General features: G+C 47.4%; 1 protein-coding gene across 3 annotated transcripts in view; it reads right to left on the reverse strand.

The window, feature by feature from the left end:
• Positions 1 to 20,922, reverse strand: part of SRRT (serrate, RNA effector molecule) — a 40,394-nt gene that overhangs the window by 1,948 nt on the left and 17,524 nt on the right. For 2 of the 3 annotated variants that reach the window (XM_079951812.1, XM_079951811.1), the window contains exons 7-17: positions 19,728 to 19,897; positions 19,527 to 19,631; positions 17,919 to 18,033; positions 14,197 to 14,387; positions 11,452 to 11,513; positions 10,025 to 10,103; positions 8,381 to 8,572; positions 6,387 to 6,557; positions 4,350 to 4,503; positions 3,439 to 3,632; positions 1,168 to 1,318 (exon numbers count right to left, since the gene is read on the reverse strand). In XM_079951812.1, coding sequence (XP_079807938.1) covers positions 1,168 to 1,318; positions 3,439 to 3,632; positions 4,350 to 4,503; positions 6,387 to 6,557; positions 8,381 to 8,572; positions 10,025 to 10,103; positions 11,452 to 11,513; positions 14,197 to 14,387; positions 17,919 to 18,033; positions 19,527 to 19,631; positions 19,728 to 19,897 — 1,584 coding nt within the window. Of the gene's footprint in view, positions 1 to 919; positions 987 to 1,076; positions 1,319 to 3,438; positions 3,633 to 4,349; positions 4,504 to 6,386; positions 6,558 to 8,380; positions 8,573 to 10,024; positions 10,104 to 11,451; positions 11,514 to 14,196; positions 14,388 to 17,918; positions 18,034 to 19,526; positions 19,632 to 19,727; positions 19,898 to 20,922 lie in introns of those variants that run through there. The other variant, XM_079951813.1, reaches the window with a different exon arrangement.

The following is a 20,922-nucleotide window of genomic DNA, read 5'->3' on the forward strand; positions in this document are numbered from 1 at the left end:
GTTCCCAAAACAAGGAAGGATTGGACTCTGATTAATAAAATACACACGAGGCTTGACCGGCAAGACTCTGAGAGGAATGAGTATAATAATTCCTCTCCACCCCTCGGCCCAGGTCGTTTTATTCACAAAAGAACTTTTTAAACAGCGTTCGCAAGAATCAGATTTCCTCTGAGCATTTCAAAACCCCCACGTGGGACAAAGTCAGAAGAAATTCTTTTAACTACAAAGAAATTATTTCCTACTTGAGTATGCATATGTAATTCGGAGTAAATAAAACAGGAATAAAAGGAGGAATGCCTTCAGCAAAACCCCGGAGGTCATAAAGAGGAATAAACGGGAGAGACTGGATGGCAGTATTTGCCATCTCCTTGTGAAATCTCTTCCTGGCCCTTAAGATCTATCTAAATATTAAACTACATCAAAGTGACATAATATCTTTATGTACTGAGGATGCCTGAGGAAGCAACTGGTCTGTGTTTCAGAATGCTTATACGTGCCTGTCAGGTGTAGAGAAAGCAAATTGCAGAAATGGAGAGGCTTGTGGGATTTGATCAGAAACTACTGTCACTGAATCAAACCCAGCCAGCGCCATGCTTTCATCGCGGACACAGTGGCTTGCTTCATTTTTCATAATTCCTCATAGCAATCCCACCTGACCCCCACACTCCGGGTATCTGCACCCCTACAGAAAGCACTGCAGTAGGCCAGGACCCCCCTCCGTAGTCCAGCATCTTACTGTGGTTTTTAAACCGCTTTGAGGTTTTTCCTTACAAATATAAGAATAAATACATTGACAGTGGCAACACATCTGTCTCGAGCGACAACGCAGTGTGCCTCCAGAGGAGAAGCCAAACGGCTGGATAATCGCAACGCCTGCTGCGGCTGCAGAAACCGGCAACTCGTAACTGCTGCCTCCTGCATTGTCTTTGCTGCATTAGGAGCCCCGTAGCGACCTCTCCGGATATAAAAATATTGTGGGAAACAAGCTGGACCGGAGCAAAAGAGCCACACTCCAGCAACTGGGATTCAGAAGCACGGCTGCCTCCGAATGTTTGCAAGTTTCTGGGCTTTGAGACAAGATGAAAAGTGTGTTCTTTTCCGAAAAGCACCCCTGTGCCCTGTGCATTTGCTGAGCCCCCTGGTTCTGCCTGTCCCTCTCTGTCTTACCTTGTCCCGGGGGCTGGTTGGGCTTGAGCTCGGGCAGGGCAGGCCTCTTGGCGTCCATGAGGAAGTTGTTGAAGAAGGAAACCTCCTTCTTCACCTCCTCAATCTTCTCCGCATGCTTGTTGAAGATGTGCTTGCGCACAAACTCTGGGCCCTGAGAGGAGGAGAATAATAATAATAATAATAATAATAATAATAATAATAATATTTTATTTATACCCCGCCCTCCCCAGCCAAGACCGAGCTCAGGGCGGCTAACAACCAATGATAAAAACAAGTTGATTAAAATACAATTTAAAAGATTAAGATACAATATTAAAACAATTAGGGAGCAATCTCATCATTGGAGGAGAAAGGAAAAAGAAAGAGGGGGAGGGAATCAAACTGATTCTAAGCCAAAGGCCAGGTGGAACAACTCTGTCTTACAGGCCCTGCGGAAAGAGATCAGATCCTGCAGGGCCCTGGTCTCATGTGACAGAGAGTTCCACCAGGTCGGAGCCACCACTGAGAAGGCCCTGGTTCTGGTTGAGGCTAATCTGACTTCCTTAGGGCCTGGGACCTCTAGGGTGTTGCTATATGTGGACCTTAAGGTCCTCCGTGGGGCATACCGGGAGAGGTGGTCCTGTAGGTACGAGGGTCCTAGGCCGTGAAGGGCTTTAAAAGTCAAAGAAGAAGAACGAGTTCTTTAAAAGAAGAACGAGAGCAATGGAATCGGGGAGTCAGAAAGGGAGCCCCTGAGCGTCATCTAGTCCAACCCCAATGCAGGAATCGCACCTGAAGAAACCCTGGCAGGTGGCCACCCAACTTCTCCTTATAAGCCTCCAACGAGCCTCCCTTCCGAGGGAGTACGTTCCACTGTGAAACATCTCTTACTGTCATAAAGTTCTTGTTAAGTTTAAATCAGAATATCTCCCTTCGTGCAATCTGAGTCCTTTGGTTCAGGTCCTGTCCTCTGGAGCCGCTTGCTCCATTTCTCGTGCATCAGCCTTCAGGTATTTGATGAGAAAGGCTCTCATTTCCCCCTCAGTCTCCTCTTTCCCAGGCTCAACATCCCCAACTCCTTCCACAGTTCCTCCTAAGGCTTGGTTTCCAGACCCTTGATCATCTCGGTCGTCCTCCTCTGTACATCTTCCAGGTTATCTTCCAGCTGCACATATTCCAGCTTCCATTGTAACTCGCTCTACGTGGGGCTGCCCTTGAGACTGACCCAGAAACTCCAGCAGGTGCAGAATGCTGCGGTGAGACTCCTTATGGGGTCCTGGCTGCGGGATCACACTCACCCGGTGCTATACCAGCTGCACTGGCTCCCGGTGGAGTACAGGGCCAGGTTTAAGGTGCTGGTTTTAAGCTATAAAGCCCTAAACAGCCTAGGACCCTCGTACCTACGGGACCCCCTCTTCCGGTACGTCCCACGGAGGACCTTACAGTCTTCAAACAAAAACATCTTGGAGCTCCCGGGCCACAGGGAGGTTAGGCTGGCCTCAACCAGAGCCAGGGCTTTTTTGGCCGTGGCTCCGATCTGGTGGAACGCTCTGTCACAAGAGACCAGGGCCCTGCGGGACTTGACATCTTTCCACAGGGCCTGCAAGACAGAGCTGTTCCACCAGGCCTTTGGCCAAGGCGCAGCCTGACCCCCTCCTTCGGTTATCCTCACATAACTTTAGCCCAATGGTTGCCATTAATTTGATTTTGAATTGATTTTAGAATGAATTGATTTTAGAATGCTGTGTTACTTTTATTGTTGTGAGCCGCTCTGAGCCCGGCTTCGGCTGGGGAGGGCGGGATATAAATATAATTTTATTATTATGATTTTTATCAATAACCTCCTTAAATTCTGGCACCCAGAACTGGACACAGGACTCCAGGTGGGGTCTGACCAAGGCGGAAGAGAGCAGCACTATGACTTCCCTTGATGCAGCCTGGAATAGCATGAGCCTTTTTTGCTGCTGCATCATGCCGCAGGCTCGTGTTAAGCTGGGAGTCTGGAGAGGGAGGAGGAGAGGGGCATTTGTGCGTGTGCATCAGGGAGCATGGCCTTCCCCTTGGTCAGACCTGAAAGGCGGAAGAGAGCAGCACTATGACTTCCCTTGATCGGGACGCTAGACTTCTGTTGATGCAGCCTGGAATAGCATGAGCCTTTTTTGCTGCTGCATCATGCCGCAGGCTCGTGTTAAGCTGGGGGTCTGGAGAGGGAGGAGAGGGGCGTTTGTGCATGTGCATCAGGGAGCGTTGCCTTCCCCTTGGTCAGACCTGAAGCTGGGAAACGGGGCTCACCTTGAACTTCTTCCCACTTAGGGGGCACAACCACTTGTCCTTCCCCAACTCCTGGGTGTTGGCCGTGACGAACTTCTCCACCTCCTGCTCGGGGTCCTTCTTGCCCATCTTCTGGGCCTCCTCCTCCGAGAGGAACTCCCGGGCGCTGAACAAAGGGGTCAGCTTCTCCTCAAAGGTTTTCTGCCAGTCAGACACTGCAAAGGGAGGGCAAAGTGAGCTCGTGGGGCCTCCAAGGAAGCTGCATCTTGGGAGATTTGGGACAGGGAGAAGAGTTTCCCTTGGGGGCAACTGGTTGGCCACTGTGAGAACAAGGATGTCGAATTAGAGGGGCCATTTGAAAGGCAACTCTTATAGTATTGAAGTGAGCTGAGGAGCCAGGAGTTCTGGGTATCAGTCCCTATCTCCTCACCCAAATGAACCTCTTTCTTCCCAGAAGCAGAGATGGTTATCCTCAACAAGTTCCAGCGCCGAGGGCCTTCTGGCGGTTCCCTTGCTACAGGAAGCCAGTTACAGGGAACCAGGCAGAGGGCCTTCTCGGTGGTGGCACCCGCCCTGTGGAACTCCCTCCCACCAGATGTCAAAGAGAAAAACAACCACCAAACTTTTAGAAGACATCTGAAGGCAGCCCTCTTTAGGGAGGCTTTTAATGTTTAATAGGTTATTGTGTTTTAGTGTTCTGTTGGAAGCCGCCCAGAGTGGCTGGGGAAACGCAGCCAGATGGGTGGGGTATAAATAATAAATTATTATTGTTGTTGTTGTTGTTATTGTTGTTATAAGGTATACATTCTTTGTTTCTTCAGCTTGAAAACCGCCTTAGGGTATTGTAAGATAGAAAGACGGTACACAAAGTAAAAGTGTTGATGATGATTCTCTCTCTTTCTCACACACACACACACACACACACCGCCCACCTTCTCCATGGGTGACCCGGTTGGGGGGGATGGGCCCCCGCACGTGGATGATCCCGCAGCGGTTGGGCATCTCGTCCTCGTTGACGTACTCCGAATTGTTGTAGTAGTCAACCGAGTGGACGATGCGCAGGTACAGAAGCAGCTTGTCCAGTACCTGAAGGGAAGGAAGGAGGCAAGTTGGCCCTGGGTGGGTGGGGGGTCCACAAGGGAAGCCCACTGGGGGTGGAGGGGGAGGCCAAGCTCACAGCAGCCCCTGGAGTTTATGGATCTCTGGAATTGTACCCAGCAGAAACATTAAAGGGGCATCATAAATGCGGAAATTGCAATATCTGTAAATATGCACTCCAAAGTAAAGGAATTTGTCAATGAACAGACTGTTCCGCATTGAACATTTTAGTAATTGTAATACCAAGAACTGTGTATATGTATGGATGTATCCGTGCAAGAAGCCGTACACTGGCTAGAGTACCAGACCAACATAATTACACATAAATGAACATCGCTCACGAATCCGCAATAAAATATTAGAAGCTCAGTTAGTAGAACACTACATATAACAGAATTGGGACGCGGGTGGCACTGTGGGTGCCTAGGACTTGCCAATCGCATGGTCGGCGGTTCGAATCCCCGTGACGGGGTGAGCTCCCGTCGTTCGGTCCCAGCTCCTGCCCACCTAGCAGTTTGAAAGCACCCTTAAGTGCAATTAGATAAATAGGTACCGCTTTCTAGCGGGAAGGTAAACGGCGTTTCCGTGTGCTGCGCTGGTGCTGGCTCGCCAGAGCAGCTTCGTCACGCTGGCCATGTGACCCGGAAGTGTCTCCGGACAGCGCTGGCCCCCGGCCTCTTAAGTGAGATGGGCGCACAACCCTAGAGTCGGACACGACTGGCCCATACGGGCAGGGGTACCTTTACCTTTTTACATACAACAGAAACACCAGGAAGATGATTTCATATTTTTCATTATTTGGAAACCTAGAGTAGACCCATTCAATCAGAGAGATATCAATAGACTGTTATTACAACAGGAAGCCCAGTACATCCATCTACTTAAGACCATGACCCCTATGGGTCTGAATAGCTATCAGGATTATACATCATTTCTTTAAGACCTCAAATTAAACTGCAGCTGTCCTCTGAACTTTAGAACTCTATGCCTTTAAGAAGATCTAGGGGATCTCATCTACCCCTATATAAAAGGTAATAGGTTCACTTCCAAATTGAAAACGCACAGAAAAGCTCAAGATACACGTTGATCTACCCACACGCAGGTGAGGAATCATATGATTATTTGCTGCCTTAGAGTTTTTAATTTGATTCAATACATGTGATTATTATTAATATTGATTATTTTCAGTTGTTATCCCTGAGAAACATAGACAATAACAGGATATATTTATCCAAAAATCTTCAAACCTACACGACCCTTTAAAAATTAGGTAAGGAACCAAATGTTATATAATACTGTTTTATAATTTATGACTGTTTTATAATTTATGATAATTTAGAATTTAAATGTATTTTCATGTAATATTTGATACTTCCAGCTGATGAAGGTGGATACATCGAAACAGGGCCCTGTAATGGATTCTAATACATAACTGATTTCTGACTTCTGTATAATTGAAACTAAGACCTTCACATCGAATCAGACTATGGACTAACATAAACTTATCTCTACTCATAAGCTCTTATCTCTAATTCTGTAATGAATTATTGTGTTATAGATATCTTTATGAGTTTAAGTTTGTAATCTCTGTTAGTTTGTAATCTCTATTTGAGTTTGTAATCCTTGTCAGAATACATACCTTTGAATGGATTAGTTTTTGTTACTATTGATTATTGATTTGCGAGTATGGACCACTCCCACTATTGAAAGTCACATTGGCCAGTGTGTAAGGCCGCACTGAGCTGGACGGACCCTGGTGGTCTGACTTGGTAGAAGGGCAGCTACCTAGGTCCCCAGCTTCCCAAAAACGAAAGCTCTAGTCCTCCAACCTCCCCCATCCTCAAACCGAGCCGCTCTCACGCAAGAGTCACCTTGACAAGCTTCTCGTCCCTCTCCACGTTGAGCTCAGCAGGGTTCCCTTCTTTGGGGGGCTCTTCGGAGGGCTCCCCGCTTTTGCCCAGCAGCTCCTCCTCCTCAGCGCTGACCTCTTCTATCAGGTAGTCCGTGATGTTCTTCAGGATAGGGTTCTGGGAAGGCAAACTCTTGGGTGGCAGAGAGAGAGAGAGAGAGAGAGAGAGAGAGAGAGAGCGCGCTGTGAGCTTTGCTCCCAAGAGTACCATATTTTTCGCTCTATAAGACGCACCAGACCACAAGACGCACCTAGTTTTTGGAGGAGGAAAACAAGAAAAGAAATATTCTGAATCTCAGAAGCCAGATCAGCAAGAGGGATCACTGCGCAGTGAAAGCAGCAATCCCTCTTGCTGTTCTGGCTTCTGGGATAGCTGCGCAGCCTGCATTCACTCCATAAGACGCACACACATTTCCCCTTACTTTTTAGGAGGGAAAAAGTGAGTCTTATAGAGCAAAAAATACGGTAAGTGCCTCTCTAAAAGGCAGAAGGCCAAGCCTTCCTTCCGACGGCTATGGGTCCAACTTCCCTAGCTTAATTCTGGCCCATGTAGGACCAGTCTGGAAAGTTAGCCTTGGTGAAGACTGGACGTTTTCATCCCCCAAAAAGTTTTTGATTTGAGTTTCCATTGAAATGAGGCTGTATTTTAATATTTTAATGTTGTGTTTGAATCTTGTTTTTAAGTTGTATTTCAATTAATTTGTTTTTATATTGGGTGTCAGCCGCCCTGAGCCCGGTCTTGGCTGGGGAGGGCAGGGTATAAATAATAATAATAATAATAATAACCAACAACCCATCCGCTTGAGCCACTGTGTTTCTCTATGGGCAGACTTTCCCTGAGCTGGTGCCCCGCCAGCTGCTTTGGGCTACAACTCCCATCAGCCATATATATATATATACCTTCCAGAAGAAACCAGAGGCCTTTCTCTTGGGCATGGTCGGCCAATTGGTGCGAAAGGAGGATAGAACTTTTTTTATGTACGCTACAACAGCAGCAAGAATACTCATCGCAAAGTATTGGAAGACACAAGATCTACCCACCCGGGAAGAATGGCAGATGAAAGTGATGGAGTACATGGAACTGGCTGAGATGACTGGCAGAATCCGGGACCAGGGAGAAGAGTCGGTGGAAGAAGATTGGAAAAAATTTAAAGTATATCTTCAAAAATATTGTAAAATTAAGGACTGTTAGAAAGATGTTGAAAAAAGAAAATTAGATGGTTTTGGTTGAAATGACATAAAGGACTAAGTAAAGATAAGTTGATGAAATTGACGAAAGAGAGGACGTTAAATTGTAATATATTATATTAAATTACTTAAATGAAAATAAGGTTGGAAGGATTTGCTGAAATAACGATTTGAATTAGAATACAAAACTGGGAGGTGAGAGGAGGTCAAGGAAATAAGTAAAGGAAGAAAGTTATGTAAAGGTTTAATCAATTCTTTTTATTTTTTAAGTGGATGTATTTTTTCTTTTTTGGTGTTGTAATTTCTTTTTGTATTTTGTATTTTTCTTTTCTTCTTTTTGTTATTCTTAAATTTTGAATAATATATATATATATATATATATATATATATATATATAACACAACTCCCATCAGCCATGCTAGCTGAGGCTGATGGGAATTGTAGTCCAAAGCAGCGGGATGAACACCAGCTCAGCGAAGTGCGAAAAGAACAGAGGCGACTTCCTGCATCATACGTGGACATTCAGCTGAGAACTGGCTTGCGAGGGGAGCCCTTTTCATGGAGTCGCAGAGTTGGAAGGGAACCCCAGGGTCATCTAGTCCAATCCTCGGCAAGGCAGGCAGCGCAGCTAAGTTTCCGGGGATCGCGTACAGCAGGCTCGACCCACTGGGCCACCTGACGAGGCACAGAGAAATCCGAAGGGCAGAAAAACCCAAGGGCTGCGAGCGCCTCCCAGACAGTCCCCCCCACCCCGGGCCCTGAACTGACCGAGACTTCGGAGGCAGGGCGGGCCTCCCCGGCCCCCCACAGCTGGGTGCGGTCATCCATCGTCTGGATCAGCTTGGCCGCCAGCTTGATGTCGTTGCGCAAGATCTGCTTGTGCTGCGTGATGCCGTTGACGTTTCTGACGCGCCGGGTCAGGTCGCGGTTGACGCCGGGGCTCAGCTCGCATTCCCGTAGCTGGGCAGAGGGCGGAGGGCAGGGTCAACGCCAGAACAGCTCCCCAAACCTTCCTGAAACAGGGAGGGAACCCCCTCCCCGCTCCTGGCAGGCAGTTGTGTCCAGGCATCGCATTTTAATAATAGCACGGCATACAGGCAGTGTTTATCCTCTACCCCAGGGGGAAAAAACCCTACGGATCGGGAGATGCAACTTAAGAGAAGGATGAGGTGGGATTGGTCTCTCGCAGTTCCCAAACCTTTGGGGGCCATCCTCGCCTCTCCTTCATCACCCCCCACTGTCCCCTACAAAAAGCATTATTCAGAAAAGTGGTCTGCACGGCCTGTTCAGGAAGATAACATGATGCAGTTCGAAACAGGAAAGATTAACTGCAGAATTCATTCAAAATCCAGTTAAAACGATTCAGTTCATCAACAAAACAGATGAACTTGATTCCAGGGATACAAGCTTCTCAAAATTTGACAGTCGTTTTGCACCTCCAGTGCCCTCCCCACTGCCCCCTCGCCTCTTAGGGTCCCCTAGGACAGCCTTTCTCAACCTGTGGGCCCCCAATGTTGTTGAACTACAACTCCCATCACCACTAGCTAGAAAGGCCAGAGTTCAGGGATGATGGGAGTTGTAGTCTGTGGTGGTCAGGTGGGATTACTATGAGGAATTATAAGATATGCATCAAGCCATTGTGTCCGCTATGAAAGCATGGCGCTGACTGGGTTCGGTTCATTGACAATAATTTCTGATCAAATCCCACAAGCCTCTGCATTTCTGGCCATTTTCTACGCCTGACAGGCATTCTGAAACACAGGCCAGTTGCTTCATCAGGCATCCTGGGTCATAAAAGATAGTAGGCAGTTTCTTTGATGTGATTTGTTAATCTTTAGATAGATCTTAAGGGCCAGGAAGAGTGTTCACAAAGAGATGGTAAATTCTACCCTTCCTTCCTTCCTGTTTATAACCTCCGGGTTTGCTGAACGCATTCTTCCTTTTTAGTTCTGTTTTATTTACCCCAGAAGTATGCATGCTTAAATTATTAGTTTTTGTAGTTTAACTCTGTCCCCATGTGGGGTTTTGAAATGCTCAGAGGAAATCTGATTGGTTCTTACGTGCACTGTGTAAAAAGTTCTTTTGTGAATAAAACGACCTGGGCCGAGGGGTGGACAGACAGATTATTATACGCACCCCTCCCAGAGTCTTGGTGGTCAAGCCTCTGTGTGTCTTCGATTAATCAGGGTCTAATCCTTCGCTTTGGGAATGCCACAGCAGAGTTCATTCAAAATCCAGTTAAAACGATTCAGTTCATCAACAAAACAGATGAACTCGATTCCAGGGATACGAGCTTCTCAAAATCTGACAGTCGTTTTGCACCTCCAGTGCCCTCCCCACTGCCCCCTCGCCTCTTAGGGTCCCCTAGGGAATCCCCCTGCCTCCTGCCCCCTTTGGGAATCGCCCATTTACCCGAATGTTCTGGAGGTTCCAGCATATCTCCTTGATGTTGACGCTGCGGTCAAAGGTCACCCAGCCTCTTCGGAAAAACCTGAAAAGGAGAAAGGTGTTCGGCTGCCGGGCTTTTCGAACGCCCTCTCCCCCTCGCAGGCACACAAACCCACACAAGCCTGACATACACACACCCTCTGCCTTTCCTCCAAGTCAGTTCACAAAGGGCTCTCTCGTTTCAGCCACACAACGGCACTGCAAGGTAAACTAGAGGCTGAGATGCAGCAACTGCCTTGCTTTTCTCTGTAGAAAGGACTTCTCGGATGCCAAATTGCTGGCATGACAAAGGAACATTCTGCAGTCTTTAAAAGCGGATCTGCAATTGCTTAGCAGAAGAACCTCTTATAAAGGGCAGAAATGATGAGTAAGTTGATCACAGCCACTCAGTTAAGGCTTACGGCTCGGCAGAGATCTGAAAATAGGGGAATTCTTCCCCCCGCCCTCTAGAGAGCAGGAGGACCAGTGGATCTCCCAGGGATGTGAAGCAGATCAGGAAGGATTTCTTACTCCCAACTATTTAACGAAGACACCAACTTAAATGACTCCCCCCACAACGCCTTCAGTATATTGCCAGAACGTAGAAAGCTTGGAGCAGCGGGGAGGGTCTGTATTCCTTTTTAATCTCTAAGAGCCTTTCACACCCGGCTGCAGTTAGTGGTTCTAGCAAAAAAAACCAAGTTGATGCCACACGCCTGAAGGACTGGAGAAATCCTATCGAGAGGGCTGTCGATGGCTCTTAGCCACAATGGCTCTGCCTCCACAGTTGGAAGGCAGCAATGCTTCTGGGTTCCAGTTGATGGAAACCACAGGAGGTGCAAGTGTTAATCCTGTGTTCGAATCCTGTGAGAGCAGGTCGCTGGCCTAGATGGGCGCCCTTTGGCCTGATCCTGCAAGCTCTTCTTACCTTCTTATGCTGTTCTACAGAAAGGGGATCCTATGGAACTACAGTGGTGCCCCGCAAGACGAACGCCTCGCAAGACGGAAAACCCGCTAGACGAAAGGGTTTTCCGTTTTGGAGGCGCTTCGCAAAACGAATTTCCCTATGGGCTTGCTTCGCAAGACGAAAATGTCTTGCGAGTTCCTGCGGGGTTTTTTCCCTTCCCCCCCCCCCTTTTCCTAAGCCGCTAAGCCGCTTATCAGCTGATCCGCTGATAAGCCGCTTAACAGCTGATCGCTAAATGCCGCTAAACCGCTAATAGCGCTAATCCGCTAAGCTGTCAATGGGCTTGCTTCGCAAGACGAAAAAACCGCTAGACGAAGAGCCTCACGGAATGGATTAATTTCGTCTTGCGAGACACCACTGTATTCCTGATATGACACAGACAGACACACGAGCAACGTGCAAGAAGTCTTTGGATGTGGGTGGGGGTTTGAAAAACGAAAGCTACCTCCTTTCCGGCTGGGGTTCTGAAAGAGCCACTCTCATGAAGCCAGGGTATCTTTTGCAAAGCTGAGAGAGAGAAGAAAGAAGGGGGGGGGGGAATCAAAAGCTGTAAATTTGGGGGGTGGGTACAGGGTATGTTAAGGCCGAAATAAAAAATTAAGGTATTTTATATATATAATAAATGTTCATAAATGTACCAAGCAAACACGTACATCAATATATAAACCACATGTCTGAAGTACCACAGGAAAACCATATTGACTCGCAAACAGACCAAATGATTTCTCTGCAAGGTCGAAGGAAAATGGAAAAGCCTCCCCATTGTCTTTTCCTTCACAAATCCTGTGTATGAATAGGATGAGCCTGTGACCTGGCCCAGGAACTAAGTATTTATCATTACAAAAGACTGGCCAGGCCCCCAGGGTATCCAATCAAATGAGCATTAACAGGTATCCTGCCAGACAGGAGATAAACAATGCACTCAGATTTCTGCTGTAGATCGCCTTTTCTGTGATGCAGGTGTGATGTGTCTGGTGGGTGGTCTTGGACTCCAGGGCGGGCAATTTAAAATGTCTATATAAGGGCGGACACACCTTCGTTCTGGGTCCTCCTCCTTCTCCTTGTGTGTGAAGGGGGCACCCTGTTGCAACAGCTCAATAAAGATCAGGCTTACTAGCTGCTTTGCTTCTCAATATTCTCTGCTTGGCCTCTGTTCTTTTCTCTGACCGATGGAGAACCTGCAAAGGACTCTATAAGGGCTCTTGTGTCCCCCATAAGGGAATAAGGGCAGATTTTTGTTTATTACAAGGCAGAAAACCCTGCTCAACCTCCGGCACCAGAATAAATAAGAAACCTTGCCGAGTCAGCTCCTCTATCACAGACAGGCAGCCCGTCTTAGGATTCGAACCCATTGATTCAAATGTTTCTGCATCAGAAATAATTTTCTGGTGGCAAGGGCCGTCTGACAGTGAAACAGGGACCCTTGGAAGGTGGTGTGCTCTCCTTTGTTGGACAGAGCCTTTGGACAGAGGTTGGGTGGCTGTCAGACTTTTCAGCTGTGATACCTGCATTGCAGGGGGTTGGGTAGATGTCCTCCGGGGTCCCTTCCAGCTCTTCTACAACCCTACGATCCACTCGTTTCTTACACTGACACCCCACCAAGAGCTGGAGGCGGTATACACACATCCCTGCCTCTCCGTTTTGTCGTCAGAACAACCCTGCAAGCTAGTTTAGGCTGACAGAGGCAGTGACTGGCTGCCCGCCAGAGTGTGATGGGGAAAAAGATACCAGGGGAGAAAGCAGTAAAAACCTGATGAAGAGAGCACAGCAGAGGTTATATTTTCTGAGAATCCTCCGGAAAAACAATCTCTCAAAGGACCTGTTGATGGCATTTTACCATTGTACTGTGGAGAGTGTATTAACTTATGGTCTCTGTTTGTGGTTTGGGAGCTGCACGGCCAGGGGAAAAACAATGCTATCCAGGGTTGTAAAAACTACGGAGAGAATAATTGGGTGCACTCTTCCCACCTTGGATCAAATCTATGCTGTCAGGTGCCGTAAGAAAGGTGCAGAGATAGCGCAGGATAGTGCGCACCCCGGAAATTATCTCTTTCAGCTTCTGCCTTCTGGAAGAAAGGTACAGGGTTATAAAGACTAGGACTAGCCGCCTGAGAAACAGTTTCTACCCAAAGGCGATTTTGGTTTTAAGCGCAGTGTAAGGTAGTCTCTATGGGAGTATATTGTATTTAATTATGGGGTAACAGAGTTTTTAGGGGGGTTAACCAGGTTGGGATAGCAGGCTTGTTGGTTTTGAATGTCTGATGTAGATTTCTTCAATGCCGTTGTTCTGTATGGGGCAATGGCAATAAAGATTATCGTATCGTAATGTAGGTTGACTGATAGGTGGGAGGAAGGCTTGTCTGGAAAGCTCTGAGCACCATATATATCCAAAAGGGCTGTGGCTCAGTGGCAGGGCTGAGAACACACCTAGCCTGGAACCCAGAGAGCCACAGCTGCCAGCCAGTGTCGACATCACTGAGCTAGGTACAATAATATAATTAATGAAACAGACAGGACTCCCCGTTGGCCTGACTTCCTATGTTCCTTATAAGCCTCCCCAAGCCTGCCCTGTCCCTGGGGGGGCCTCCTAGGGTCTCACAGCCCACCCCAGAGATACCTGCTCTACCCTGCAGCGCCACTACGATATACAATATCTTTATTGTCATTGTCCCATGCAGAACAATGAAATTGAAAAACTACATAAAACATTCAAAAACCCCTAAAAACCCCGAAACCCCATTTTAAAATACACTATACTATAGAGACCTCCTATGCTGCGTTTAGAACCAGAATTGCATTTGCGTAGAAACTGTTTCTCAGACGGCTAGTCCTGGTCTTTGTAACCCTGTAGCTTCTTCCAGAAGTCAGAAGCTGAAAGAGATCATTTCCGGGGTGCGCATTATCCTGCGCTATCTCTGCCGCTTTCTTATGGCACCTGGAAGCGTAGATTTGATCCAAGGTGGGAAGAGTGCACCCAATTATTCTCTCTGCAGTCTTTACAATCCTGGACAGCATTGCTTTTTCCCTGACCGTGCAGCTCCCAAACCACACACACAGACCATAAGTTAATACACTCTCCACAGTGCAATGGTAAAATGCCATCAGCAGGTCCTCTGAGAGATTGTTTTTCCGGAGGATTCTCAGAATATATTGAGAGAGGCCAGCGCCACGCCAGCTGGGTTCCACTCACCGCCACGATCTCTGCCTGGGAGATGTTGGGGGCGATGTTCCGCACAAAGAGGGAGCAGGTCTTGTGCAGGGGGCGGGGTTTGGGCTCCCCTTCCTTCTCCTTGGCTTTCGGCGGATCCTCGCCGCCTTCCTTCGCTGGCCCCGCCGTCACGCCGGCGGCCGCCCCGGCCTTCTCCTCCTTCGGCTTCTTGTCTGCAAAAAAGAGACGGCAAAGAACTCTGAGCAAGGTCTCTGGGGCCGATTTCCTCCGGCTAACCGGCGGCGAGGGAATTGCGAATCCCCAGGCGCCGGAAGAGCAAGTTGACTCTTGCGAGCTGCTGGATTACACATCTCAAGAAAAAAGCACACCAGGAACTCAGGCCAATGTAAGTTTCAATAGTGGGAGTGGTCCCTACTGACAAGTCAATAGTCAATGGTAACAAAAACTAATCCATTCAAAAGTACCATATTTTTTGCTCTATAAGACTCACTTTTCCCCTCCTAAAAAGTAAGGGGAAATGTGTGAGCGTCTCATGGAGCGAATGCAGGCTGCGCAGCTATCCCAGAAGCCAGAACAGCAAGAGGGATTGCTGCTTTCACTGCGCAGCGATCCCTCTTGCTGTTCTGGCTTCTGAGATTCAGAATATATTTTTTTTCTTGTTTTCCTCCTCCAAAAACTAGGTGCATCTTGTGGTCTGGTGCGTCTTATAGAGAGAAAAATACGTATGTATTCTGACAAGAATTACAAACTCAAGTAGAGATTACAAACTCTTAACAGAGTGAAAAAGAGAAATTATTTCTAACGAATTATTGTTTTATACATATCTTTATGAGTTTGTGATCTCTGTTAGAGTTTGTAATCTCTGCTTGAGTTTGTAATTCTTGTCAGAATTGACTTGTGAGTAGGGACCACTCCCACTATTGAAACTTAGACTGGCCTGAGTTCTTGGTGTGCTTTTTTCTTGGAATTACACATCTCAGCAAGCAAGCAAACAAACAAGCAAACAAACAAACCCCTGCATCTCTAGGTCCAAAGAACTGGAGCTTTGGTTTACCAGAGGCAACGCTTTTTTTTAAAAAAAAAAAAAAAACCAGACTCAGGAAAGAAACAGCTCAGGCTACAGAGGCTTCATCAAAGCCACAGAGGCAAAACCCTTCGCTCTTTCCTAATTTGGAGACCTCTAAACGTTAAGAAGGTAAGTGGGGCCTGCAGGATGAGGCCATCTAGCCTGGCATCCTGTTCTCACAGCGGCCGACCAGATGGCCATAATGTTATGCCAGCAAGTTGGACCTGAGCGCCAGGGCAAACGTCCTTTCGCAATACGGCTTTCCAATCCTTTCTTTCACTGCTCATGCATCTTAAATGTATACCACACATTTCCGTGTACAAGACAAGTGTTTTGTTGGTACTAAAGGGTTAAGAGGTAACAAGTCGCTCTAATCACTGAGCAGCTGAAAGTCATTAAGCATCCAGGAATGTGAGTTGGTTTGTATAAATAGTCAGTTCACCCGTGTTTCTCTCCCTTCTTCCCCCCTTGACCTGACTCACAGACTCAGTTTGTGGCCATGGGTGTGTCTGCTGATACGAGTTAAGTTTAGAGTAAAGTTTTCTTTATGCCGGAGATAAAAGCATGTGTGCTTTATCGCCAGGGTTTTTCTTTTGTGAATAAAGTTTTTTCCTGAGTTCCAAAGTGCTTGCTCCAGGATTCTTCATTGAAAGGTACTGACTCTCCTGCCTTCTTCAGCCGCTGCACGAAATTCTCTGCTGAGATAAGACTTATGGCGTTGGAAGCGCACTGGACGTTTACTTAACATTAAACTAATCAAAGTTTAATGGACATGTTTTTTCTTAGAAAATTATGACAAGGGGGAGTATTTATGGGGTTAACCTCTATGTGTCGTGCATCTGGGGAGAGGCTTCCTACATCTGGGAGGTGAGTTATACTTTCACTTCTCACGGAGAAGTGTCAGAGATGCACGCCATATCTCCGGTCTCTGACGGGACTGTTTGTTTTATCTGTCCGATGTAAATAAAGCTGTTTGGTATAAAAAGAAACAGCATACGGACTCTTTTCTCAATGCACACATCAAGCACACACTGCCGCTCTGCTACTGGCTGGGAATTCTGGAGCAGTGGGAGTGTACCCAATGGCAGATGTACAACAGGAGGTCGTCTCCGTGGCGTAGCGTGGGGGGTGCCAGGGGTGCCGGCCGCACCGGGCACAACTTGGGCGGGGGGCGCGCTCGCACTAGCAGCTCTCTGCCCCTACTAAAATCCATGGGTTAGGGAGCCCGCGCTCGCTCGGCTTGGCGAGGAGGTCGCGGAAGGGGGAGAGCGAAGCCTTCTGCCGCAGGCAAAAAAAGGAGAGGAAGCCGGGCGGGCGGGCTGGCTGGCTGGCGGGGGTCTGGCTGCGCCTGCTGCTGCCATTGCCGCTGCTGCCGGGCTTTGACCTCGCCTGGTCAAAAAGGAGAGCGGAGTCTCCTCAGGGCGCCCTCAGGCAGGGCAGGGCAAGGCAAGCAGAGCGAGGAGGAGAGAGAGGGGAAGGGGGGGGGAACAGCCAGGAAACGCCCCGGTGTGGAGGGGGAATCAATTAAGGAGAGAAAGCGAAAAGCCTTGGAGAAAGGAAAAAAAGGAAAGAGGCAGTTCCGGGAGAGCGCAGGGGAAAGAGAAGCCTCGCTGGTGCTGCTTGGGAGAGTAAATTACTGTACTTGCCTTGCCCTGGGTTAGGGGGCGCAAATTTCTTGCCTTGCCCCGGGTTGGGGGGCGCAAATTACTTGCCTTGCCCCGGGTGCTGACAACCCACGCTACACCGCTGGGTCGTCTTATACACGGATAGCGCATAGTGGGGACGTGGGACTGGTTGCTCCCGGGAGCCGGAGACTGTCAGCAGCTATTGGGCGTGTTATTGGTGGCTGCAGCAAGGGCTGGTGTTGATTGGCTGTCACTGCGGCAATTTGGCGGGCGATAGGTGGGTTTTGCATCGCGTGCGAGTGGCAGCATATGTCAGGCTGGTGAGCGATTTTCGGCAACCCCTCCAAAAAAGAGCTCAACAACTCTGGGCAATCCTCCCTCCATTTTCTTAATTTGGAGGCCCCCCCAAAAACGGGAGAATCCGCGACCAGAAAGAAGAGGAACATCAAGAAGACCGGAAGAAATTTAAAGACTATTTGAATAAATATTGTAATATTAAAGATATATAACCACTTGAAAGAAACAATTAGGCCTAGGATTAAAATGGAATTAAATTTATAAATAAGAAAATGTACGATAAGGAAAGCTATGTAATATGATTAGGACTGTGATATGGTCTTTTGAAACACTGATATTGGAAACTGCTACATATAATTACTAAGAAATTCGGATGGAAGAGATTCGAGGAAGTCAAATACTATGTTTATGAAGATGGATGGTACTTAATTTTAATTAATTAAGTGGTAAGATGTTCTATGTATCTTTTTTCTTTTTTTCTCTTTTTCTTTTCTTTTCTGTTTGTTTTTATTATTGTTAATCTTTTATTTCTTTACTATGTTTATCTACTGAAAATAATAAATATTATTTGGAAAAAAAAAGCTCAATAACTCTGCCCCCCCCAAAACTCAACAACTCTGGGCAATCCTCCCTCCATTTTCTTACTTTGGAGCCCCCCCCAAAATAGGGGTCGTCTTATACACAGGGGCGTGTTATACACGGAAAAATACAGTACATCCATTTGTGTGTTTTTTCTACTGGATCTCTCCACGCACCTTCCTTGTCCTCCTCTTCAGGGCGCCCACCTTCTGACTCTGTGTCAGATTCAGAAACGCTGCCTTCGTCGTAGCTGTCGTCTCCGCTGCGCTTCCGTTTGTGTTTGTGGCCAATCTGGGTGAGGGTGGGGTGGGAGAAAGGGAGCAGTCATTCCAAAAATCTCATTCCTGGTGCATATTATCATCATTATCTTTAAATCCTGCCTCCCCCCCCCCTTCCGGCCTCAGTGGCGACTTGCCACAAATTAACGCAACACGGATAAAAACGTCTTAAGAGAGACCCGTTAGGAAATAGTTAAACTACGAGAGACTTAAAATACATATAAAAGGCAGGTCTATTAAAACACAGGTGATGAGAACAGCGTGGTGTTACTTGAAAGCCCTTTCTTTAATAGAAGACAGTCAGCTCACAAAAGGCCTGTTAGATGGAACTGGCGGAAATGACTGGCAGAATCCGAGACCAAGGAGAAGAGTTGGTGGAAGAAGATTGGAAGAAATTTAAAGTTTATCTACAGAAACATTGTAAAATTAAGGAATGTTAGAAGGATGTTGGAATGAAGTAATGTGGTTTTAGCAGAAATGATATAAAGGACTAAGTAAAAATGGATTGTTAATTGGTGAAAGAACAGAATGTAAAATTATAGTATATTAAGATAAATTATTAGGATAGAAATAAAGATGGAAAGGATTTGCTGAAATATCTAATTGAATTAGAATACAAAAAAGAGAGGTGTGAGGAGGTCAAGGAAATAAGCAAAGCAAAGAAAGTTATGTAAAGGATTGATTTGTTTTTTTTTCTTTAATTATCTGCATCTTTTTTCTGTTTTTCCCCCCTTTGTTCTTGTATTGTTTTGTATCTTTATTTTTTTCCTGTTTAAATATGTTCTTTATTTTTTCTTTTTGTAACCTTTAAAATCTCAATAAAAATCTATTGAAAAAAAAAAAAAAAAAGGCCTGTTAGAATAAGGTCTCCTCTACTGGCTGACAAAAGGAGAACAAGAAGGGAGCCTTTGGCCTGACCCAACAAGGCTCTTGTTTCCTAATGCTTCTTTTGCACCATTTACTCCTGGAATAACGCTCGGCCTTTCTTTAAAGAGGCAGGGAGGTTTGTTCCCCACCTATCTATCTATCTATCTATCTATCTATCAGGGTAAAGTACCCCTGGACGGTTAAGTCCAAAGGCAACTCTGGGGTTGCGGCGCTCATCTCGCTTTCAAGCCAAGGGAGCTGGCGTTTGTCCACAGACAGCTTTCTGGGTCATGTGGCCAGCAGGACTAAACAACTTCTGGTGCAACGGAAATGCCGTTTTCCTTCCCACCCCAGTGGTACCTATTTATCTACTTGCACTGCTGTGCTTTCAAACTGCTAGGTTGGCAGGAACTGGGACCGAGCAACAGGAGCTCACCCCGTCGCGGGGATTTGAACCGCCGACCTTCTGATCGGCAAGCCCTAGACTCTGTGGTTTAACCCACAGCGCCACCTGCATCCCTTCCACCTATTTAACCTCCAGCATGGCACAGACCTGCCTCCACACACACCCTACTCTGGCAGCTCATCCACTTCCCGCCTGCCCTGATTCAATGAAGGGAAGCACGAAGGGCCCTGCACCTTTTTGGCCTCCTTGTCCGCCACCTCTTTCTTCTCAGCCCTCTTCTCCTCCTCCTCTTCCGAGGCCTTCTTCGCCTTGTCCTCGACAGCTTCCTCGTCGCCAGCCTAGGACAGAGCAGGGAGGCACGTCAGACACCCCTGCCCAGCTGGCAGCAGCAAGGAAGGCCCAGCCAGGATCACACCCGCCTCCCCAGGACCTACCTTCTTGGCCTCCTCCTTCTTGTCGTCCTTCTCCAAGGCTTTGTGGTCCAGCTCCTGCAGCCGGTTCTCTTCCTTCTTCCCCGGCTCTGCCTTCTCCTGGCGCTCCTCCTCTTCCTCCTGGTCCAGGATCTTCAGGTCGTGCTCAGTTCCGCCTTCCATCTTAATGACGGCTGCAGGGGGAGAGGGAGCCACCACTGTCAAGGCCCTGACAGGCTCTTAACTATGGCATGTGGCGGCAATTCTAGGGGGGGTTCAATGGCTTTCAAACTCAGCAAAAGATCTACATGGACCCCAAGCTGCCCCAAATGCCACCACCTTTCTTCACAACTGTTCATAAAGATAATTAAAACCAGCAGCCTAGAAGTTTAAAAATATGTCAACGCCTATGTGTCTGGAAATAAGCTGTCTCAAGTAAAATAATAATAATAATAATAATAATAATAATAATAATAATATATTTTATTTATACCCCGCCCTCCCCGGGCTCAGGGTGGCTAACACCAATAAAAAAATCACAGTAAAAACGTAATAGGGGAAAAAGAGAGGGGAAATTAAAAAAACCAATTTAAAATACAGGTTAAAATGTAATTTAAAATGCAGCCTCATTTTAAAGTAGCCGATAAATCAAAACCATAAAAGGGAAGGGAAACATAAGGGTCAGACCGAGTCCAAACCAAAGGCCAGGCGGAACAGCTCTATCTTGCAGGCCCTGCGGAAAGATGTCAAGTCCCGCAGGGCCCTGGTCTCTTGGGACAGAGCGTTCCACCATGTCAGGGCCAGTGCTGAAAAGGCCCTGGCCCTAGTTGAAACAAATCTAACCTCCTTGAGGCTCGGGACCTCCAAAGTGTTGTTATTTGTGGACCTTAAGGTTCTCTGTGGGGCGTACCAGGAGAGGCGGTCCCGTAGGTACGAGGGTCCTAGGCCACATAGGGCTTTAAAGGTCAAAACCAGCACCTTGAACCTGACCCTGTACTCCACCGGGAGCCAGTGCAGCTGGTATAGCACCGGGTGAATGTGATCCCATGGCAAGTACCCCGTAAGGAGCCTCGCCGCGGCATTCTGCACCCTCTGGAGTTTCTGGGTCAACTTCAAGGGCAGCCCCACACAGAGCGACTTACAATAATCAAGCCTGGAGGTGAAGCAGGCTTTGGCTTGTGATGAGGACAGATGCAATGGCCTTCTGAGCACCCAAAGC

The sequence above is a fragment of the Podarcis cretensis genome (genome assembly GCF_951804945.1).
Source record: "Podarcis cretensis genome assembly, chromosome: 13".
NCBI lineage: Eukaryota > Metazoa > Chordata > Lepidosauria > Squamata > Lacertidae > Podarcis > Podarcis cretensis.